This window comes from Procambarus clarkii, chromosome 28, assembly GCF_040958095.1.
Source record: "Procambarus clarkii isolate CNS0578487 chromosome 28, FALCON_Pclarkii_2.0, whole genome shotgun sequence".
NCBI classification, from domain to species: domain Eukaryota; kingdom Metazoa; phylum Arthropoda; class Malacostraca; order Decapoda; family Cambaridae; genus Procambarus; species Procambarus clarkii.
This window is the reverse complement of record NC_091177.1, coordinates 10,678,481-10,704,284: the sequence shown is the minus strand read 5'-3', so window position 1 is coordinate 10,704,284 and position 25,804 is coordinate 10,678,481. Positions and strand designations below refer to the sequence as shown.

The 25,804-nt window shown below is 40.9% G+C and overlaps 1 protein-coding gene and 1 long non-coding RNA gene across 2 annotated transcripts in view; one reads left to right on the top strand and one right to left on the bottom strand.

Moving 5' to 3' along the window:
* LOC138369389 (uncharacterized) overlaps positions 1 to 25,804 on the top strand; it is a 387,359-nt gene that overhangs the window by 300,056 nt on the left and 61,499 nt on the right. The window lies entirely within an intron of this gene.
* LOC123755072 (lachesin) overlaps positions 1 to 25,804 on the bottom strand; it is a 99,830-nt gene that overhangs the window by 17,550 nt on the left and 56,476 nt on the right. Inside the window, 4 exon segments of the mRNA XM_069332882.1 lie at positions 1,335 to 1,546; positions 5,632 to 5,806; positions 6,698 to 6,905; positions 17,073 to 17,191. Of these exon segments, the coding sequence (XP_069188983.1) occupies positions 1,335 to 1,546; positions 5,632 to 5,806; positions 6,698 to 6,905; positions 17,073 to 17,191 (714 nt within the window).

Genomic DNA, 25,804 nt, shown 5'->3' with positions numbered 1-25,804 from the left:
ACACACACACACACACACACACACACACACACAGTTTCAAATGTAGATATGATAGAGCCCAGTAGGCTGAGGAATCTGTATACCAGTTGATTAACAGTTGAGAGGCGGGACCAAAGAGCCAAAGCTCAACTCCCGCTAGTACAAATAGGTGAGTACAAATAGGTGAGTACACACTATTAGGTGAGTACAGCATGGTGAATACAGATGCATTCAAATTTACATACTCAAACTGCCATTCCCAAGGCCACATTCATCGGGGAACCATTAGGCCATGTTGATGAATAACTATTTTCACCTGGGAGGGTCACCCCATGTTAAAAATGGCTTCTAGCACGAAGAATGGCTAAATAAAACCCTATGATAGTAAATGGATGTTCAGACCAGAGGATGATTGGGAGGATTTTCCTTCTCCAACTCGAGCGAACAATGTTTCATGGGGCTGAGGAACTTCCGGCCACATTGGATCAAACTGGATCCTCCTACTGGCAGCATTTGTGCAAAATACTTTCTTTGCCTTTTATGGATACTTGAAGTTGTTGTGGGACTTGTGCGGTAGTTGAACATATTGTCGAATTGACTCCACCTGGCAGCTAGCCCAACCGCTTGGGCTGGACGGTAGAACAACGGTCTCGCTTCATGGAGGTCGGTGTTCAATACCCGACCGTCCAAGTGGTTGGGCACCATTCCTTTCCCCCGTGCCATCCCAAATCCTTATCCTGATCCATTCCAAGTCACATATAGTCGTAATGGCTTGGCGCTTTCCCCTGATAGTAACCTTCTCTTTTTCGCCATCAAGTAATACTTTTATCACAAGTTCAACATTGATGCGACGGAGGACCACAACACAGTGACCAGTGAACAACTGCTTTTCTGCACTTATTTTTGACGTTATTTCCACACTTTAGCATTGTCATAGCTCACAATTATTTGTTAACATACATAGATATATGAACTCTGGTCATATGACGCCAGCATCTTCACATGAAGAGACTCTATCATGTGATCTGGTCTTTGATGCTCCAATGTTCAGACATTAATTTGGTTTGTTGACCAAACCACATACTGGAGACTTGAGAATGGTCCAGGACGGACCCAAACGTCTCCGTCCCTTCACTTTCTAGTGTGTGTGGTGTGGTCAACATATTTCAGCCACGTTATTGTGACTCCTCGTCTGCATTAATTTGGCTTCACATCTCATCCTTTTATATTCGACTTTGCATTTTATTTAGGTTTAAATTTCACACATTTCTCTGACTCTCTTCCATAACCATTCCCGTTCTACCTTATTTTTATCCTTCCCTTCCTTCCCTACCAAAGAGGAGTTGAGTACTCACACTGCACCCTTAGCTGAGTCCGCTTGCTGATGGATGGAGGTATACCGTTGGAGGCGATACAGAGGTAAGAACCCATCTGGAGTCTGGAGACCTTGCGCATGTGTAGCGTCTCGCCCTCCACCACTCGCTCTGCGCCCACCACGCCGTCACGGCCGCCCACATCGCCAAGGACACCACCGACGGCGCCCACATCAGTACCATCAATGACAGGACTACCGTTGATGTATCGCTTATATAGTGGTCATTACAATAATTCTCAAAATGCAGCTATAAGTAAAAAAAATGTTATCCATCCACTAACTTTTCTCCGAGTAATAATCTGGTATATGGCTGAAGACCCTTCAATATCTTGTTGGAAAGTTAACACAACAACTTACTGACCAATCAGCAACTATATCTTAGTCCTCATCACACTCAAGGACTCTCATTGTGTATATACACTGAAAGGAGTAGTAGACCTATAACTTTTTACACATCATTCACATACGTTTCATTCCGCACATATATTATTTTGTATGAAAGCAATATCAGATGCACAGAAGAATTTTGTAATTCGTGTCCTGAGGAACAGCTGATGTGAGGTCGCAGGGCGGTCAGAAAATTGTATTACCAATTTCCACGAACCTATAAAAACATTGTTTATGTAATGTAGATAAAAATATGTTACTACGGTATTTTCTCCCCAAGAAAGGCTGTGAGGCGTGAGCAGCTCATGGGAGCAGAGCTGTGCACAAAGAAATAAGTGGATAGTGGAAGGGAGAGTAGTGCTAGGAAAAGTAGTGCTAGGAAGAGTAGTGCTAGGAAGAGTAGTGCTAGGAAGAGTAGTGGTGGTGAAGGAGAGTAGCTCTAGGCGGAGAATAGTATGGAGAAAGAAGATTAGCGATAAGAAATGAGAGCAATGCAATGTCGAATGAGTAGTTCCAGAGAAATAGAGTAGCGCTATGGGAAGAGGGCGGGAGAGTAGTGCTTGAGAGATAGAGTAGTGTTAGTGAGGGATAACAGTGTAAGTTACTCTGAGTTCTGTAAGGAAACAAGAATAATGCTAAGAACAAAGATATAAGAAAAGCAGTATGCAAGAAAGGTATATATATTTGTTGAATTATTTCCTTTGATATCATAGTGTAATAAAGCGGGAAAAGAGAAAGAAAAAATATTGGAAGAGAAATACAAATAAGGAGAAAGTAGTAAATAAGAAGGAGGAATAAAGAGAAAGTAGCGCCCGGAATAAATTATTGAATCCCAAGAGAGGAGTCGGAAGGGAATATTTGTTACAATAGAATACGAGAAATATATCAGGTGTCAGCGTCCTCCGAAGGCTGCCCTCACCTGTGGCAAGGGAGAAGGGGAACTTTAATGTATAATTCAGTCTGTTTTTAACATTCTATATAAACTAATACACGTAGTATAAATAGGTGTCAATTAATAGGTGATCATTTAACAAGAGGGAATTTAGACGAGAGTTGCCAACTGGGGTCAAAATTAAATGTTTGAAGATTATGGTCATTTGTAGAGGTAGACTGCATATATACTTGCAGGTTAGAGTTGCTTCCTTTATTGAGAGAAATGAAATTTTTACTGCATAGCTTTTATAATAGCAAAATATATATAATTAGATATGGAGATCAGTTATAGACAAAGTTACTGGAAAGCTTCATTATTGATGGAGGTAAACTACATTTCGATCATATAAGGGAAGAACAAAGTGTTAGGCAAATTTGCTATTCAAAATGTTTGATAGCAGGACCTCTATCACTGCAAATGTCATGCCTGGTTATCTTTCACACTGCAACCGTAATTCCAGGTACTCTGTCCCACTGCAGGTGTCACTAAAAAACATTTCTCCCACAATGTGAGTTACTCTAAGCTATCTGTGGCACTACAAGTGTCATTTAAAGCTATATCTCCTACTACTAGTGTCAATGATAGTTATCTACTCCACTACACATCTCAATGGTATCCTTTTCCATTCGGGAAAAAGTTAACGTTTTAAAATGATACATCAAGTGCTCCTTAAACAACTTTAAACAACTTTCCATCACAACTTGTCTTATCATGAGAGCTACCATGACTGCTGTAATTATATCACAAAAGTTAACCATATTTGGGAGACACTACGGGCCCCAATGAAACACTGACACTCACTAATGTCTAATCGTCAAAATTTTATATTTTATTTTGTTTATAAAAAATATATTAGCACTGGGTCTAATAGTCTTCGTGTTAACATTAAGGATGAATGTTTCGTTCATCATGTTTTAGCCAGGAATACTATTTCCCTTCGATATATAACTTTAGCCTAAGGACTATAGTGAGCGAAACGAAGTGCCTTAGTTTTTCAAAAGGATTCGTTAATTTTTTCATTGGGACTAAAACTTTGAGTTAATTAGAGATAAGGTAGAATTTTCTCAGCTATGTTTTTGTTAAATGTTTCGTAATTAAACCAGCGAGAGCCAAAACAGGACAAAAAAATCTTCCCCAACACCTTCGATTACACAAACTTGAAACTTGATATTGGCCTCACTACAGTTTCAAAGATGTTTCAGGTGAATAAGATTAACAATGATAATTATGTTATGGATATTAAAAATTGGCATTCAGAATTTGGAACTCCTAAATTTTCTATATTATATTCTGAGAAAATCTAAATATAGATCATGGGCGAGCAACTGGCAGAATGACACCAATATTTACCCTGATATTCCTTATCAATTACTGTACTACTCGTAGAAGTTTATCGGCATCTCAGAAATTGATGCAATTCTACACTTCTTTGATATAATAAAGATAGTACTACAGATAATATTCTAACAATTATAATCTCAGTTTGGTTTGCAAAGAAATTTGTTTGAAATATTTGTTTTCAAAATATTTAGCTAGGTCCAAAAAATCGTTGTGAGGGATCAGAATGTGATCTTGACATGATGTTCTGCTCTTGAATTCTGGTGACCCTGACCAGCCCATACCCCAGACCAATCACCCATCAACGTTTCGTGAGGCTAGCCACAAGCGTCTAGCCCCTAACTTCGAACAGACAGATATTCTCTGTTATAGATATAGGTATTCTATGTTTGTTATTAATTATGACCGATTAGGTTAGATCAATTATTTTATCACGAATTCTCTATATATTCCATGTGCGCTTCTTCACCTGAAAAGGAATATGATAAATTAACTTTAAAATGTTCATTTTAAAACTTGGCTTGACGCTAAACAATGTATTATGTTGCAGTAGATACATGTTAGCTACAACCCTAACAGCCCGATTGTGGTTAGCCCTCCAGTATATTTTACCAAGTAGGATGAGGTGAAGTTAAGTGTTACCTAGTCGATGTTTCCTGAAGTAGGGAAGATTTGATTTGCATATTCAGCCTTGGTCGTGAGGATGGTAACATATACGTAACTCTAAGCTTATTGCTAATACTTGAATAAGTGTTTGATATGTAGTGCTTCGCCTATATCTTATATTTATTTTCGTAGTATCTGTCGACTATGTCGATGATTTTTGTCAGAATATCTCTGGTGAGTGTATGGTTGTATGCCCAAAAATTAAGAGTTTTTATCGATCTTTATGGTTTATGTATCGTCAGGTGAATTTAAAAAGATGTTATCAATACAGTGAGATCCTTGGGGATGACAGTCCTCCAAGTGGGAACGTAAAATCATAGACAACATTCGTTCTTTTATAGCGTCTCGCTTTGTGTCGGGAGAGTATCCATAAGTTGGCAGTGTTCTGACTAGGAAAGAGACAAATACTTCTTATGTCATTACAAATACACTTGGGAACTGTCAACCCAAACACTTTTTAATATATATATTTAGTCCGGTGAAAACATTTCTCCACATATCAAGACAATTACCAGAGAGATCCTGATCAGCAACATTGAAATAACCAACAGATTCAGCCACAATAAGAGATCTGACAGAGTAGGAGTACTTCACACGAAATATATGCATGCAATAATCATTTTAGTGTCCCTAAGCGTAAATCCCCTGTCAAATCAGTGTATGAGACTTGTCCTATGAGTGTCGAGGACAATATCCTGGTTGTGACTCATCTTTCATAACAGTGACGAGGACAATATCCTGGTTGTGACTCATCTTTCATAACAGTGACGAGGACAATATCCTGGTTGTGACTCATCTTTCATAACAGTGACGAGGACAATATCCTGGTTGTGACTCATCTTTCATAACAGTGACGAGGACAATATCCTGGTTGTGACTCATCTTTCATAACAGTGACGAGGACAATATCCTGGTTGTGATTCATCTGTCATATCAGTGACGTGAGCAATGCCCTGATTAAGGCTCACCTGTCTTTTCTGTGTCGAGGACGATATCCTGGTTGTCCTCTCTCCTCCAGACGATGCTGGGAGTCGGATGGCCCTTGGCCCTACACGTTAGGGTCACGTCCTGACCCTCGCGTATCGTCAGGTCACCAGAGGACTCGCGGTCGATGATGTCTGGTGGCACTGTCAAGAACACATGATAAATATATTTAATTTTCCATGGCAACTTGGTTTTGTATATAGTCCATTATTTTGCCTTAATAACAAAAATGAAAACAAAATAAGATATTACCTCTCCTCAAAGGTCAATGAAGTTAGAGTAAAAAATTATCTTTTCTCAAGGATCGCTGGAATAACGTAAAGATATAAATTATGTAAAATAACTACACAAGGAGACACTCATGTCGGTTGTCAGAATAAGAATCGTTGTTGTTGTTGTTTAAGATTCGCTACCCGGAACAAAATGCTCCAAGTAGCACGGGCTATGGTGAGCCCGAAGTCTCTGAATAAGAATCGTTTTGCACTGTGTGACTTTGGTCCCTAATTCCCTGTGTGGTCTTAGTAGTGCTCATAATATTTTACCTTCAACTCACGTACTTAGCAACTTGCTTGTCCCAGCAGCTTCACCTCGGTCTCTGGTGCAGGGAGATACTAATTACCCGAACGTTCCTCAGCTCATCGTTATTCATTTGTAAGTCATTGCTTGTATGATTGTTAGTAACTATTGGGCGCTTCATTTTGATTCGTCTAGAAAATAGACGTAGCCAGCCGGTATCACATGACTTTTCTTCATCGTCGATGTAGCTCTGGTGGTAACACCTGACTCCCCTACAATATCGACGTAACCCTGACGGTAGCACCTGACTCACCTACAACGTCGACGTAGCCCTGACGGTAGCGCCAAACTCGCCTACAACGTCGACGTACCCCTGACGGTAGCACCTGACTCACCTACTACATCGACGTAGCCCTGGCGGTAGCGCCTGACTCACCTACAACGTCGACGTACCCCTGACGGTAGCGCCAAACTCACCTACAACGTCGACGTACCCCTGGCGGTAACACCTGACTCACCTACAACGTCGACGTAGCCCTGGCGATACCGCATAGGGTCGGTGTTGACTTGGCACATATACCAGCCGCGGTCCTTCTCCCGCACGTTCTTCAGTTCGAGGTGCCAGGTGCGGTGGTCGTTGTGCAGCAGTGCGATCCTCGGGTTCCTGGTGATGACCTGCTTGTGGATAGTGAGGATGGTCTGTGTGTCCACCTGCACCCACGCCACCTGCACGTCAACACGGAATTATCATCGTAAGAGTAATTGTCACGGCGCTGAAGTGAATACCAGACACAGTGACTTAGAGAGGTTCCTGTACAAAGAAGGTCTGATGACATTTATATCCAGAGAAATAAGCAACTAATACATGGATAAACATATATTAAACGAATCATGAGATTCGCATGAATCATATTAATGAGAAACGTCACATGATTTTTTCTCATTAATTCAGCATAATGAGAAGCATACTCAATTGTTCGTCAAAGGCATCACTTGAGGGTTAATTGTTCACCAGTGAGTGCCACACTAGCCTCAAACAAATCTATGTGTGCACATTATATCTTTATGCTTATTTATGCTCCTGTGGCACTCCTCATGGTCTAAAAATGCTGACTATTACATTAACTCTCGCTTTCTGCCACACACCTTTTTACAAGGTATCGCTTGACGTTTTCTCCAATTGCTTATCCTCTCATCATAATCCTTAATGCATTTTTGAACACTTTCGAACAATTTAACTCTCCATATCCATAATGAATCATACGTTAGTATCTTTTAGTTAGGTGTTCGGCTTTTGATCTATCAAACATTGGATGGTTATTAACGCAATTAGATTATCTTACTGACTAACGACCTATCGGAAGCCCCAACTCGAACGCTCCATGTTTGTTAACAAATATAATGGTCATTCCTGAGAATAAAGAAGGAAAAAGGATGAATCAGTCAGTATCTTCTGAACTGAAATAGGAGGTAATAGGGCAGTCAGGTGTGTGGGAAGCTGTTACAGTCGCAAAAATGGTGATTTGTTAATGTTGCAATTGTGAGAGGTAATGCAAACTAGAAGAATGGAGGTTGTGAGTGGGCATGCTACCGTACGTTATTCCATTTTCTCCACCAGTCGCTTCTCTGGAATACTGGAAGGCTGTGGAACAGCTGGAAGATAAGAATAGCTACGCATAGGAAGGGAGGCAACATGATTGACTGCAAGGGGATTACTGGTGGACAGACATGGATCCAGAAATCTAATGGTGGGACAATACAGTAGATGAGAGGTGCTGGCATAATCATTGCCATCAGCCAGGATTCACGAAGCAATTTAAATGTCCACTTACGGAACCTGTACATCTTTCCACCCTGATTATGGGTTAGTTTACATTTATATACTAGTTGATGTGCTCCGTAGCGCTACGAGGTGGTGCGTAATATTAATGACATTGGGTTGCAAATGTTTGAAGTTCGGAAACTATTTAATAAATACCGAGTAAACTTCAATCATCTCGTAAAAGATATATAAGTTTCGTAATGGACGTAGTGGAATTGCTTGATGAATTCATGTTCTGCTTGATTCATATATTGCTTGATGAATTCTTTGTTCCCACCACTGAACAAAGAAGATAAACAAAATGTCTTGTTGATTGTCTTTCTAGTTAAACATAGCTCTTATATTCAAATATTTTTGTGATTCTCTGCCTTATTTGCTTTTGACACAAAATTACTGTATCTGATTCTATATAGCTTTTGTATCGTGCAATATATATATGAAGATTTATTAATCTAACTCATCATCTGACGGACTGTTTTATTATTAGTGTGTTTAAACACCCCAGGGTACTAACGTTGGGTCGGGGGTCCAATTAACTGTGTCTATCAAACACTACTTCAGTCTGCTGTAATTAATCGATAACTCATTTTCCTCCTCCACACAACTATTGGCAGTTTTCTTCACTTTCTTATCTTTAAAATCTGATATTGAGTATGATAAAAAAAACTATTGAATGTTCAGCGAAAGGTAACTTCTTCAACGTTGGTACATATATTAAATTTTTGTACTGCCCTCCTTTTACTAGAAGCATCTTCATTAAATTTTGCTCTCAGTAGACAAATGCTGTCAAATGACACAATTGGTTTAGGCTAAAAATATGTCTTCAGCAAACTTATCTAAATTCTTTGATATATTTAGCAGATTCATCATATGGATGATCCTTTTTTACCTATTCTCCCGATGGTGAAATCTTCTTTTTGTGATACCTTTCCTCGGGGAAGTGAAAAAGCTGTCGACGAAATTCATTCGGATCTCATTATGCAAACACCGTTGAAATTGTTGCCAGCAGATCTTAGGGTCTGGCTGATCAAGGAAAAAACAATAAGACCCACATTTGCAAAACATCATTGCACTGATGAATGTAGAAATGACCTCAGTATCCAACAGTGTTACATATTTCAAAGATGGATCAGCACCCATTGGAAAACTCATTTGAACCTGAATGTATGGGGAAGATGTAATGTAATTTTGTACATTACTGGAGACTCTGAAATAGGTGCTCCCCTCTACATACACAAAAAAGATGATAACCATTCACAAATCTTCAAAAAAGCTCTTTCTGAACATCGACGACATATTATGCATGAAGTATCAAGAATTGCAACTGAAACCTTTCAGCAACAGCACTGTGGTGACAATATCCATCTGAACAAATAAGTTGTAGTAAACACTCAAATGTCAGGGTCATAGAATATTTATAATTTTGGTGCCACGTCATGTAGGCATACCAGGGAATAATATTGCGGACCAAGCAGGAAAATTGGCAACCAAAATGAGAAATGTAGACATTCACGTACCTAAAGACTCTAGCACAAGAAAATAATTACAGCTAGACCAATGCAGAAGATGTACAGAGACCATAACACAGCAGCTAGTGCTTGATACAAGAATTCGACCAATTATGAACACAAATGGACCGCTATAGACGTGGATACCCATATACAGATAAAAAATCAAATACCCATATACAGAGTTATAAATCAAATAAGGTAGCCACTGAGATATAAAAACGGAAAAAAGGTGTAAAACATATAATATGTAACGTTACTGCTGCCAAACCACGACATAAACACTCATCCACCACCCAAGTAATACTGATGTGAGAAACACATGGCTGCCCAGAAATATCAGTGACAAAAAAAAATCGTTGTAAATGAACGCTTCCATCGATGATAGTATACAAACATTCCGAGAGGAGAACCCTTCACTCAAGGAGCGTATAAACATTCCATGAGGAGCGTTAACATTTCCATTGAAGAGGTATAACATCTTCAAGCATAGTATATATTTCTCCTCAGGTGTGAGCATATTCTTCCCCCACAAGGAGAGTTTACCCTTCCTTCATGAAAAGTATATCCATGATATACAAGAGAGTCGATTGTACAACTTCTGTCTGTTTTCTTGCCTCCTCTGTTTCATTACAATGACTCTATAGTTGTAATCTTCACTTTCTCTCTATTAAAGACTGCAGCTTAGTCACGTGGCTCAACAGCTGCCCTTTTCTTTGGTAAAAGCAACCACATAAATGATTTATATTTGAATTTGAATTTCCAAGGGTACAGCCTTCATGACTATTGTTTTCATCTTCTGTGTAGGATACCCACAGTTGTTTAAAACGATTAACAGCCCCTAATACAAAGAAATAGCGCGAACCCGATACCTTGACTTTCGTCTGTCAACTTTTCCGAAAAAAAAATAAAACCTCTTCAATCCTAAATGTCAATCTTTTGTCTTCACTTCTGTCTCAAAGAGAGCAGGATTCATTTAATAAAATGCTTATTAAACACCTTTAACACTTAATCTTTTGCATCACTTGAGTGGAGATTTTTTTCCACATCCCAAAATACCTCTATTTATTTTGTCAACGTATAGTAACGCTCAAACTACCGTCCAACAAGTTTCCTAAGACTCTGCAAACTTATAAAAAATGTTCACGGTGCATCAGTCTTCAGCGGACGACATTACTTCGACTCACTTCGAAGAATTATCACACTCGACTTGATAATGGTCTGGAACGGACCGAAACGTGGTCGTCTCCTCATCTTCTGGTGTGGAGTTTAGTCGTCGACTCACTTCCACCGTTAGAAGTTTCACTTCTTAGAGAATCTTGAATGTAACTGTATACTCTTACATCTAATCTGAATTCTATCCTCTATCTGTAACATTTTTCTGCTTGGAAACATACACTCATTAATAAAGATCATATTTTAACTAAAACACTAAAATTTCTGCTGATTACCAGTGAATGAAATACCAATCATAAGCCTCATTCTTTTCTAAATGTTACGAGCATTATAGTCACTTCTGATTTTCTCTGTTCTTTGCACCTTTGTTTAAAATTTTATTTTTCTATTTAATCGATGAACTTGTGTATCAAATAAGTTTAGACCATGCCTTTTCTGTCTCCTTTTCCTCAGTTATGGATGGCTCAGGTCCCTTAACCGAACCTCACATTCTATTAATTTTACGTCTGAAAATATATACATATAAGGGTAGTAGGGGAAGTTGATCATAAGCGTAAATTGGCAATGGATACAGAGGCTGGTGACACTTGGGAAAAGATTGAGGATTGGGACGAGGTTGTGGTACCAAGTAGATAATTCAACACCATGTTTATTTATATTATTTACTTGGGTATGCAGGTGTTGCAAGTGTTCCACACATTGTGTGTATTAAATGAACAAAGTGTGTGTATTGTTACTGCACGTTGTTCCTTTGTTGCTATTGTATGAGGGGGCAGAGATCATGAGTAAATATGGCAGTGGAGTAGTGTTGGTGAGTGGAGGGATGGGGATGGTGATGAGGTAAGGGAGGGGTTTACAAGAATGAGCGGTGTGGGGGAAGGTTCATTAAGGGAGAGCGTGAGGGTTCACGGTAGTCATGCATGGAGAATATTACTGTAGGGTGTGTGGAGAGGATGTTCACGGTGGTTGTACAATTCAGAGTGAGGTGAGGGAAGTGCTGTCAGAAAGGGTTAGTGTGGAAAGTTGGGGCAGGAGTATGGATTTGAGGGAGACTTGTGAGTAGCTTTGAGAGTAGTTAGCTGAGAGGAATGGTGTGTGTGTGTGTGTGTGTGTGTGTACTCACCTAGTTGTACTCACCTAGTTGTGTTTGCGGGGGTTGAGCTCTGGCTCTTTGGTCCCGCCTCTCAACCGTCAATCAACAGGTGTACAGATTCCTGAGCCTATCGGGCTCTGTCATATCTACACTTGAAACTGTGTATGGAGTCAGCCTCCACCACATCACCCCTGTGTGTGTGTGTGTGTGTGTGTGTGTGTGTGTGTGTGTGTGTGTGTGTGTGTGTGTGTGTGTGTGTGTGTGTATGTGTGTGTGTGTGTGTTTGTGTGTGTGTGTTTGTGTGTTTGTGTGTGTGTGTGTTGTACTCACCTAATTGTGCTTGCGAGGGTTGAGCTCAGGCTCTTTGGTCCCGCCTCACACCCGTCAATCAACAGGTGTACATGTTCCTGAGCCTATTGGGCTCTATCAAGTGTGTGTGTGTGTGTGTGTGTGTGTGTGTGTGTGTGTGTGTGTGTGTGTGTGTGTGTGTATGTGTGTGTGTGTGTGTATGTGTGTGTGTATGTGTGTGTGTGTGTGTGTGTGAGTGTGTGTGTGTGTGTGTGTGTGTGCTCGCACTGCCGACAGGTTGGTCCAAGTTATGTCACTGAAGATAACGAGCGATGGATCTTTTTTATGCTAAAAACGAACTTCTGTTTAACTAATTTGACGTTTCCTCTATTTTATTTTTGTTTTATAGTCTTGATTTTTTATCTTTACTTTGCCTTCCCTCCAGTCCATACTCTCTGCTCTCCACCTCAATTCCTCTTCTCCCACTACTCCTTTGAACTTCTCTATTTTCACTCTCTACCTGCACGTTTCCTTCATTAAGGTACTCCATCTCTGGATTTGTCTTTCATTATCTCCTTCTTCACTGCACTCAACCTCCTTTCACCTCCCTTCTATTTACGCTAGAACTTAAGTTTATATCCATCTCCCTCCCACTCACTCCATCCTGTCATTGGTCTTCTCTTCATATATTACTTTCACCCTTCCATCATCTTTTTATATACTGCATACTCAACATCTCTCTTCCGTCCTCTCCCTTTCAGCACTCTGTCTCCCTTTAGAAAATACTTCCTCTGCTCTCAGACTTCCTTTAAGCCTTCCTTCTTTGCGTCCAATTCCAGCCCTATTCCTCTTTACATTAAATGTCAGGTCTATTTCTCACTCTTCGCATTCTGCCTTCTTGCAGCACCCCCCTCTCCTCCTCTCTCTGCTTCCCTACCAGCCCCCACTCTCTGCTTCCCTACCAGTCCCACTCTCTGCTTCCCTACCAGCCCCCACTCTCTGCTTCCCTGCCAACCCCACTCTCTGCTTCCCTACCAGCCCCCACTCTCTGCTTCCCTACAAACCCCTTCTCTCACCGCCCCATCTCCCAGCCGGTTCCTCAGACTCCAACCTTCTCCTAGATAAGCATCAATGGGAAATGTGGGCGAGTGAGACTGGCGAGGTGCAGGTAATATCCGGGACTTTGTCCCGTCCGGCCCACATTGACGGGACGCCTTCCCCTCTACCACACTCTCCTCCAACACAATGTTTTCCCGACGTCATCAGGATGACCCCCACCTCCACCACCTTCACCATCACATCTTCACATTACCTACAAATAATTACCCAAATCACACAACATCACCACTAATTCCTATAAAATCACGATGACCGGTACACCATCACCAACACAGTTACAATTGGTCAAATTTATCACTAAACTCCAAATCGTACGTTACAGTTATCACTTAAATTATTACGATCCTATTCAACGTAACAGCCACCACAAATACAGTAGCAAACTATCACCAAAATATAACGCAGGTATGATATTAAAACGTGTTTGGACGCCTCGTTATTGATTTATGAAACAAACACCCGGGTACCACAATAGACCAGGGATCTATTGATTGTTTCATTCGTAGATTGGACATATACACCCATGAATTTGGGTGGATATAAAAAAGAACTACATCGAATGACCCAAAAGGCCTTCAGCACTTTCCTTATGCTTGTGTTTGTTAGTTCTTCTTAACATCAGCCTGAACTTTAAAGAAATCACAATCAACGTGTCTACCAGAGGCTTTCAAAAATATTGCTGTGACTGTCTGTATGACAGACAACACATCCACCAATTACAGATACTTATCTACTTTGATACTTTTAAATTATCATCTTCTACTTTTCACGTCTGAACTGCCTTCTAATATAAGAAATATTATTCATTAAATCAAAAATAACAATGAATAACCTCACATAATACCAGTAACAACCTCACGCAATGTGCAGTAACACTGAACAACCTCACGCAATGTGCAGTAACACTGAACAACCTCACGCAATGTGCAGTAACACTGAACAACCTCACGCAATGTGCAGTAACACTGAACAACCTCACGCAATGTGTAGTAACACTGAACAACCTCACGCAATGTGCAGTAACACTGAACAACCTCACGCAATGTGCAGTAACACTGAACAACCTCACGCAATGTTCAGTAACACTGAACAACCTCACGCAATGTGCAGTAACACTGAATAACCTCACGCAATGTGCAGTAACACTGAACAACCTCACGCAATGTGCAGTAACACTGAACAACCTCACGCAATGCAAAATAACACTGATTAACCTCAATAAATTACTGGTCTCACACAATCAATAACAACAACGAACAACATTATACAGATAGCATTAACGTAGAACAGTGCTCCTTGCTTTACACAGTTGGAGGATCTACAGGACATGGTTGCACTGTTGACTTTTCTACTCTGCAATGCATTATATTCTGCATCACTGTTTCTGCAACACTTTGTCAGTCAATTACATTTTTGTAAATAAGATACACACTTTCTTCAATACGTTGAACTTAGACCGTGGTTTTTGGTCCCCCATTTAATGATCTTTCCTTCTACCTATTCCACCCGTCATTTACTCATTACCTATTTAATGAGCTCATTTACCTCATTTACCTATTTAACTATCAGTTACAACGTCAACAATGCCAGTAACATAGGCGGGAACCCACAGTAACCCTTACCAGCAACAGATCCGACAACATTGGAGGAGGTAGCCATCACGACCAACAACACAAATAGTGATAACAAAACCAGGAACAGCGATTTTCGGCAAAATAAGCGGCAGTAATGACAACCAGTGACATGAGCAATAGCAACGCCAAGAGTAACAGGAGCAGCTGTGATCACCTCCGACAATAGAAGCCTCTATAACTCTAGCAGCAGTTCCGCTATCAGCAGCAGGTGCACCAGCTTCATAGATGACCGAAGCAGAGGCATCAGGGGCGACCGCGACAGAGGAAACAGCACCAGACGCGTCAACAACAGTTGCGACAGCAACAGGGTCGACAGCAACCAAGGCGACAACAAGAGAGTCGACAGCAATAGAAGCGACAGCAACAGAGGCGACAACAAGAGAGTCGACAGCAATAGAAGCGACAGCAACAGAGGCGACAACAACAGAGTCGACAGCAATAGAAGCGACAGCAACAGAGGCGACAACAAGACAGCAGTGTCGCCACAACCGTCAGCCAAGGCCCACGCCAGCGGGAGTTGGCCGGGCTCCAGACATGTTATGGATAATTTTATGACTCAGCCTGTAGCTCTACATGGAATTTTTCCATTTCTTGAGCTCTCCATCTTCCTCTTACGCCGAGACATATACACTTTCACGACATTTACACAGGCGGAAGTTGGCAGCATAGCATAAATAGCGGTCAGCCCTGACAATCCCATTCGCTCCACGAGATTTTCCTCTCTCTTATATAGCCTCCCAAGGCTGCTCACACTCTTCCTTGAGACTTGTACATCCTCTATTGGGCCTCTACTTGTTGACAGATTTCCGTGGTTTATGAATTTATTTACTGATAGAACGCTTATGACTTGTGATATAATATTATCAGGTTGCTTCACACACAGAGTAATCACACTAACGTGACTGCATCAATGAGATAATCCGTAGGAGCCGTGAAGAGGATTCGAACTCTGTGGTGGGTGTTCCCACATTCACGCCCGAGACAACTAGGCCATGACATTGTTAAAATTGTAACGCAATCACACGAGGAAACCCTCGTGTGTTCAGTAGAACTCCAGGTTGCAATGCTTTTGACTATGTGGTGGCCTGGTTGTCTAGGGTGTGTGCGTGGGACTACCCACCGCATAGATTCGAATCCTCATCACGGATCCTACGGATTTTCTCATCAGGTTGCTTAATGTGGTCTACATGTGAGCGCGCACGCACACACACACACACACACACATACACACACACACACACACACACACACACACACACACACATACACACACACATACACACACACACAATCGTCCAATTGCTCACAAGAGTGAATGAGATGAAGATGACTAGCATATTGAAAGAAAGGTTTCGAGGGAATCAGAAAATGTCGTTCGGGGAAGCCATGGGGCACATGTTGAAAAGCTCAAAGTCGATCGTTTATTTTATTTCAAGCAAACGTTTCACCTCAGTGGCTGTAATTGTCATACGGAAACTCATGTGCCAGAAAACACCAATTAGGTAATTTGATCAGGATAACTTTAAAAATGAACTCAGTAATGTAGAACCAACGGCATATTTTACTTCAAAAACAAATATTGACTCTTCCTATATTAGACTCGCTAATAATTATGATGAGATACACGATGTGTCAAGGAAAACCTACTTATAACAGTAGCCTCGGAAAACGAGTGAGACCGATTTAGCTGAACTTTTGGAAAAAATATTAACAATTCCTTTCTGAATCTTGCATTCCTAATATATTTAATTTGGTATACTAAAAGCGGCCAGCAAATAACGGCAATAACCCCATAAACTGAACACGAAAAAACGGATGTTATTCCCAGCAGGACAAATAGCAATTCCATCTCGAGCACCTTTGATGAAGTTAATAAACACCAAATTATGGCAGAAGGTGTTATTTGCAGGCAACGTTACTTAAATGAGGACCTTTGCCATGTCTGACAAATACATGTATCAATTGCACGTAAAAGAAAAAGAATTGGAAGAGGTAGTGTTACGAAGATGCAATCAAACACAAGACACGAATATAAAACCGAATATGACAGATCCCATACGTGATCGATTAGTACACCTGTGTATTAAAGGTTGATAGAAGAACAATAAGTGTGAAGTTTATCCCGACGCAAGCATATCCAGGCGATTACACACGCTCATAACACATTTAAACGAACACAGACGCACATATTTATACACACAAAATCAGACACAAGCACCCAACTAGAGCAGACCTGAGTGGTGATGTCCTTACCTTGAAGCCCTTGAGCTGCTCCACAGTACAGGGCAAGAGGGCATCCCTGCCCACTGTAACGGTAATGTTGGGCACGTTCTCGATGAACTTGGGCAGTGACTCTTCGTCTTCGCTCACCACTGTTGGGAAGAAATCGACAGTTACTGGCCTGGGTAATGGGAGACGGGTAAAAGTTACTTGTCTTTGAAGACAGTTAGGACAGTTATTGCCCTTGTGAGAGGAGGAGTGGAGGAGAGTTACTGATCTGGAAAGCTGGAAAGAGTGAGTAAATATGAGGAACATGAGTTCCTGTCCTTGAAGTGGGGAGAGTTGTTGATTTGAGGAATGAAGAGTTACTGATCTTAGATGTGGTGTGTTACAGGCCTGGGGATTGATAACGAGTTAAGGTCTAATGAGTCGTTAAGAGTTACCTGTCTGCGGAGTTGTGAGTTACAGGCCTGGAGAATGGGAGAGTTAATAGTATAGTGAGGGGTGAAGAGTTACGGGACTAATGAGTGAAGAGTCGCAGACCTGGGAAGTGGGGGGCAAGCTGTCTGGAGAGTAGTGGAGAATCATTGGTACGAGGAGGAAAAGAGATGTTCTGATCGAGACAGAAGGAAGAGAGATGTTCTCATCCGGACAGAAGGAAGAGAGATGTTCTGATCTGGACAAAAGGAAGAGAGATGTTCTCATCCGGACAGTACCAATGCAACATAATTATTTTGTAAGTTACAGAGAAAGAAAGAGAGGAATGAAGGATTAAAGCTGCGAAATAAGAAAAAAGATAAAACGAAAAGGAATTAGAAATAAATAAAATAAATAATACAACACACTGCAAGTGAGTAAGGAGAAATCTGGACACATAAAATCAAATAATTCATGGAGAGAGAGAGAGAGAGAGAGAGAGAGAGAGAGAGAGAGAGAGAGAGAGAGAGAGAGAGAGAGAGAGAGAGAGAGAGAGAGAGAGAGAGAGAGAGAGAGAAAATATAGGAAGCTACAGAATCACATAGATAACAAGGACCAAGGATCAACATTCAGCGGGCCAGCAGAGTGTATAATGTATGCCACGTATATTATTCAAATGGATGCACATCCATGGAAGCAGAAACAAGCGTCACATGCAAATATCCATCCGTCATCCGCCAGACTCCCGACACGAGCACGACCGGCACGCCAGGAGACAGATCAGATGATACTCGTCGGCGCCAATAGATGCTTCCAATTCTTTATAATGGAAATATTCTTAAGTGATTGGCAAGCTTCCAGCCCGTTCATGATACCCGCAGAATAAAGGAGCAAGGGGAGGGGAAGGGAGAGAAGCCCGGCGATGCAGGGGAGAACGATAGCGGGGGAGAGCGGACCGAGGGGAGACTAGATAGAAGGGAAAGTGAGTTTGGTGGGGGAGTGAGTCAATAGAGAAGGGACTGAGGGGAGAGTGGCGATGGTGGCGAACCAGGCTGAAGGGAGAGGTAAGATTTAGAGAACCGAGGTGAGGATAGGAGGAACATGTGGAGAATCAGATTGAAAGAAGTAGGAAGTGGAGGAGGATGTAGCAAACCAGACTTGGGGGAAGAGAACAATGTAGAGAACAAGGTTTCAGGTGAGATAAACTCTGCACGCTTGTTTCTGCCTCGACGGGGACTCGAATCCGAACCCTTAGGACTACGACCCCTGAGCACGCGCGCGCGCGTGTGTGTGTAATTGAAGGATTCGACACTTTTGCTTTGTTTTTGCCACTTGAAGTCCCACTTGCCTACTGGCCCTAACCACATAGACTGGACGGTAGAGCGAGGATCTTCCTTCATGCAGGTCGGCGTTCAATTCCCGACTGTCCAATAGGTGGGACACCATTCCTTTCCACCGTCCCATCCCAAATCCTTTTCCTGACTCCTTTCAAGTGCTTGTCGTAAGGGATTGGAGCCCTTGATAATTCCTTCCTTGCTTACTGCCTTTGCAGTAATTAAAGTGTTTCCTCACATCTCTGTGGATCCATTTCACTAACTCTTCTGAGTATTTTATATATCGGGAACATGTGTGCGTGTGAGAGGGAAGCATCATCGCCCTTGCTGCTACGCAGTCACAACCTGCACATTGTGTGCGAATCTGTTCAGAAAAATCATAGCGAAATTTTTATATTTTTTAGAGGGGGATGGACAGGGGTCAGAGTTTTCTCTTACCAGCATTTATTTATTTAGCAATTCCTATTTTTTTAATATTTCTATTTCTGTGAATCATAGCCATTTTCATTAAAAGTCATCTACTTACTTAAGTTCATATCATCTGTTATGCCCTGTTATCGCACGCGAATTAATGACCGTTCATGCAGAGCTTCTCAGCCAATCAGTCATTGGAACCGGATAACCAGGTCATGGACTTTACACTATAACTTACGTGAAACTGTATTTTGTCGCTATTCTCAGCAAATCTTATACTACCTGCTCGAGAACCTCTAGGAGAAACATTTCCAAAAATGACCCATACGAAACAATATAATTGAGTCTTCTATGATCTGAGGGATGCATTATATACAATATAGGCTCCCCTCTCACCGTCTGAGACCGTGAGGAACAACTATCCAGGGAATGAAGGAAGCGAGTCCTTGGCAGATGCTCCAGCATTCCATGGCTGGCTGACGCCGAACCGTCTGTCAGGGGACGCGAATCCGGAAATTAGTAGCACAGCACGTGAGTCTATGAGCCCCTCTAAACAAGGGGAACATAGACGCAGTGCAAACTGTACAGCCAGCTTACACTGTGATAATGTACGGTCGAGAACAATATAGGCTTTCCTGATCTGATACAATTGGTTATTGCTGGTACCTTGACTTATCTTGAGTTATCTTGAGATGAATTCGGGGCTTTAGTGTCTCCGCGGCCAGGTCCTCGACCAGGCCTCCACCCCCAGGAAGCAGCTCGTGACAGCTGACTAACACCCAGGTACCTATTTTACTGTTAGGTAACAGGGGCATAAGGTGAAAGAAACTCTGTCCATTGTTTCTCGTCGGCGCCCGGGATCGATTCCGGGACCACAGGATCACTAGTCCAGTGCGCTGTCCGCTCGGCCGACCGGCTCCCTTACACAGTCCCTTACACGGTACAGTTAGTAGATGTTCATACAGTTAGTGTGTGCTAAAAGAGTAATGCATTTTATTACAGTAAGTGTGTGTAGGTATTGTCAGTTTATGTTGACACTTTTGTCATACAAATAAACTTTTCCGATCAAATAATTAAATAATATATAACATAGTATTAGTTTGAATCTCTAACAATCAATACTCCTAGGGAGGTAGTATAAGATGTCTCAAAACCTGAAATTAGCTGAGCAAATATACCTTAAGCTATGTTAGAGACTAAAAACAGAGACGATGTACCTAACTGTAATATGGTGATCAGTGCTGGGAGATGTAGTGTAAGTGGCCCTCAACGGGACCAAACACGATCGGAGGGCGATGTTTATGAATTTATTGATAAAAACACAGGCATTATATTGGTTTTGTAGCCTCAATGATAATTTGCTGCGAAGTTTTGAAAATATATTTGCCTGGATCTGCATCATTCATCTCGTAGAAGGAGCCAATGTAACTTCCCAAGTTCATGACGGTGCACCTGTTAACAATTAGCTGCATTGGCCACCTTTCTGTCCAGGTCTGTGAGAAGTTATTGCGTTAGATCGGCAGAGTCTCATTCTGATGCCCTATTCGGTCCACTTTTATGTCATCCTTAAACTTGTCAAATGCTGCTATTCATCCAAACATCAAAATATCTCGTTGAGATATTGCGAAAAACGAGAGGGCACAATACAGACCCTTGAGGCACACCACTAGGGACATTTCTTCATCCCGACCTTACTTCGCTCATTCTAATTCTCTGCTTCTTGTTATTGAACCTGGGTTTGAGAAAATTGGGAACTTTCTCTCCAATCCCGCGAGACTTAACCTTCCTAATCATGCAGTCATATGGTACAATATGAGAAGCCTTACTGAGGTCCTGGTAAACAACATAATAACTTTTATTGTTGTCTACCGCCAGGGATTCGTTTCAGTAGAACTACAAATTTATTATATAATAATTCCCTCGCAAGAAAAGACGATTAGAAACCATGAAGCCACGTATGTCAAGGCGTTTTCTTATTGAATTCGTTATTTCAGTCTTAACGAACTTTCTTACTACCGACGTCAGGCTAATCTGACTATAGTTCACAGAAAGGAAACTGAACTTTAATGAATATCAGGATCGCGTTGGCCGCTCCACCAGTGTTACGGTACCTACTGTCCTTGTTAACATGTGCGTGTCTGCTTTCAGATTCATACACGATATTGACCGACTATTAGAATTACCAGATATATATGTTGTTCATTAGGTTTTGTATATATATGTCAATCAAGTCACATTCTATTATTCGAGTGTATCTAAAAATGTGCTTGAATCCAATAGGGCGCCTTACTCAGCTGTGACGTCAGTAAAGTAATGACGTTTTATTGGTGACATGGCACAAAGTAACCAATGGGAAAGGACCTCACACATGTCACGTCATCAAGTAGGCCCTGTGAAAAGCCAGGTCAGGTTACTTGCAATTGAGACGTCTACGAGAACTATAACTCTCTCTTTTGCTCTTTACACCTTTGGAGGACTAGCTTAAGGCTTATGGAACATCTACATAACCACTGTAGACCAGTGTTCAATTCCACTGGTTTACAGTAGTGTGATATTCCAAATTTCCTCCACTACCCAGCTTTCTATTTTTGGCTAATGTGTGATTTTTTTCAGGATTGAGGTAACCTAAAGAGTACGCCTTTCTGAGTTAGGTATGCTCTTGTTTCATACAAGTATCCATTGGATCCCTGGATATTTAGCATACAGGGCATTTAAATACATAGTGAAATGTGAATGTGTAATGCCCTAGAGTCTTACAAGAAGTAAAAAAAACGTTAATATGCAAAAATGTCCATGTATGGATTCAGTAAAGCACACGAGTGAAAAAGCGTAGAAGACAGACATACTAGCATATATATATATATATATATATATATATATATATATATATATATATATATATATATATATATATATATATATATATATATATATATATATATAAATATATATATATATATATATATATATATATATATATATATATATATATATATATATATATATATAATATTGTATACTTTGCATACTCAGTGTGAAAATGAAACTTATTATTATTGTTTTTATATATATAAAAACAATAATGAATTATATATATATATATATATATATATATATATATATATATATATATATATATATATATATATATATATATATATATATATATGAATGACTACAGATCAAAAAACATGAATACGAGGAAAGGATATGTCCTAGAATACGAGGACAGAACTGAACGACACCCAACTATTTTGACCATCGGGAATCGAACACCATCCTGCAAGAAACGAGACCGATACTTCAACGATCAGTCCTAATTTCCGGACCTGCAGAGAGAGATGAGAGTTGGAGTGAATGGAAAGGCGGGTGCTCTTTAAGCAACTTGTGAATTGTTCATCAACTTGTGTCTGTACGGTCAATGTGAATCAGCACAGTGAGTGGAATGGGCGTGGACAGTTCTGTAATGCAGTCAGTGGTGGTCAGTGCTTGGAGTGTATTGGTCAGTGTTTAATGGCAGAGTGTGGTCATTGTATAGTGGTGTGGGCAGTGTGTGATGGTTCGGTTAGTGTGAGGAGTTGTGGTTAGTGCATGATGGTGCGGTCAGTGCATGATAGCGGGATAGTGCATGGTGGTAGAGTCAGTGCGTTGTGGTGCGGTGAATGTGCGATAGTGCGGCGTAGTGCGGTCAGTGCGTGGTAGTGCGGTCAGTGCGTGGTAGTGCGGTCAGTGCGTGGTAGTGCGGTCAATGCGTGGTGGTGGTGGTAGTGTACATAGCTGAGCGGCGCGCCTCACACCATGTAATTTATGTCCGAGAACATAAAGGTGATAGTCCGGCTGCGGCCAGCGCTAATTTTCTCATTACTGTTGTGGCTGGCGACAACAAATGCTCATTTTGTTAAATGAACAAAAATGATAAAACTGGATAAAAGATCCTGTATAACTTATACTTTATTATCCACAATAATTGATTCCAATTGTTATAGCATTCGGTTGATTTCTCAATAATTATAAGATCCTTCTATAATTTGATTTTAATATTTAGTTGTGTATGAAAGAATATTTAATTGTATGGCATTTGGGAGAGTTGTCTGAGGGAGCTGTGTGGCCACATTGCACCATTGCACAGCTTGCATACTGAACCTTCCTACTGCCTCTGACCCTCTGTAAACATCTCATCCGGAAGGCTTCAACCCTTAACTTTTCTCTTTAGTTCCCTCACCTTCTACACACCTGAACTCAACTTTGTATATATCCAATCTCTTTCTCTCTTTTACATCTCCCTCTCTCTCTTGGTCTCTCTCTATTCTCACACTCCTTTTTATTTTTGTTTGCATTTTTTCACTCTCTTCCTTTTTTGTCACACTGTTTTCTGTCTCTTCACACTCTATGTCTCTGTCTGTCTGTCTCTCTCTCTCTCTCTCTCTCTCTCTCTCTCTCTCTCTCTCTCTCTCTCTCTCTCTCTCTCTCTCTCTCTCTCTCTCTCTCTCTCTCTCTCTCTCTCTCTATCTCTCTCTCTCTCTCTCTCTCGCTCACTCTGTTTTCTTTTAACAAGAAACTCGATTTTTTTTTATCAAAATCCTGACAATTTATCCAAAGATTTACCTTATAATGGTATCTTTTCTCATCACGACAAGGCAACGTGTGTATATGAAAAAAAAATCTTTCTAGTTTTGGTGATTTCTCGGTTAGGTTAAGTTACGTTTGGCAAGGTTAGGTTATGCAAAGTTAGGTTAGGTTAGGTAATATTAGATCAGGTTAACTTAGGTAATATTAGGTTACGATGTTACGATGTTAACGATCAAACCTATGTTAGGTTTGGCCGTTAAGTTAATAGATAAAATAGATTAGCTTAGGAATAATTAGGTTAGATTAGTCTTTATTAGGTCATGTTAGATTAGGTTTGGATGGGATAGGGTAAGTAATGTCAGAGAATTTTAGGTTAGGTAATGTTATATTAGGAAAAGCTACGTTAGGTCTGGTTAGGTTAGGTTAGGTATGATTAGGTTAGATAACCTTACGTTATATAATGCTGTCAAGTTACGTAAGGTAAGGAAATGCAATGTGAGGTTAGGATAGGTACGCTAACGCTAGGTAATGTAAGGTTTGTTTCGATCTGATTAAGGTGGGTAAGGTTATATTTGGAGAGATATGTAAGGTAATGTTAAAATAGGATTGGCTAGGCAGATTGTGGTTAGATTAATCTAGTTGTCAGAGAACAATACTTTTGTTTATGCTCATTCGTGAGCGTTCCATTTTTGCTTTAAATAAACAATCTTTTTGTATATCATGTTTGGAGCATTCACTGCTGTTTTGAGCATACAATGTTGTTTTGAGGGAGCACACGAGATTGTTTTGAGGGAGCACACGAGATTGTTTTGAGCACACCAGGTAGTTTTAAGCGCACCAGGTTATTTCGAGCGCACCGGGCTGTTTTCAGCGCACCAAGTTGTTTTCATTGTTAACCTCAGTAATTTATGTTATCAGTTTTGGCAGAATTCTCGTGTATAATATGTTCCCAGCTATTCGATGCTGTATTAATTGACGTCATTGACCCTTAAACCAACAGATTAATATAACGCTGGAATTTCGCAACATAATCCGTAGTGTGAATATAATTTAACTCTGCCGTTGAAATTATACCAATTTACAAGGTTTTTCAGTGCAGGAAACACGATATTCCTCCATGGGGTAAAGCTGCGACTCTCCAACCTTCCCGAAAAAAATGCGAAATGATCTTAGCTAGCCGGAGGAGTATATTAAATAGGGGGAATCCAACCCGGGTTGGAGGGTGTAATTAGCGCCTGGGACGGCGGCCTTGGGCCAAGCAGGTGCGGGATCGAGGCTCAAGTGCCACCTCCTGGCTCGTGGATCAGGCTCTCGTCGACCTCAGCGCTTCACTAATTGCCCTCAGCACAAAAAATCGCGAGTTATGGGATTATTAACTTTATGCTCAGGCGATTTAGAAGTGATGTTGGTAATGGATTAACATGGGGATATTGGATGAAAATTATTGTACGTTACTCGAGTATTTTTTGTTAACCGTTTTATTCGCTTAAAGTTGATGCAACCATGATGACGGGGAAGTTACAAGGAATCAATAGTCTGATATTTTGGCTGTATATATGGCCATTGACCTTAATAATACTGGAAAATCTTCTGCGGATATAATCAAAAGTAAAGTAAATAATCAGTGGATCACTCTAATTATGGTCTCAATTAACCAACAAAGAAATACCCAGAGAGACTAACTGGCAACCAAGAAATCAATTACGTTCTCAACAAGCAATCAGATGTCCAACGTCAACACCACTCCTGCTTCGTTCAAAGATTTAAGGGCTCATGTACTCGTGCGACCCGTGGAAGAGACGACTGGGTAGGGATGCACTAGAGAGTAGAGTTACTGGAAGCACTAGAGTAGAGGTCTAGTCAAGTAAGCGCTGGAGAGATCTGGTCCAGGAATGACTACATGAGAGATGCATTCCTGGCAGCATTTGAGAAGAGGGCTGGACCACGCACCTTTGGAGGGAAGGGCTGGTCGACGCAAGATTGGAGGAGAGGGCTAGTCCACCAAGCCATGAAGGAGAGGGCTAGTCCACC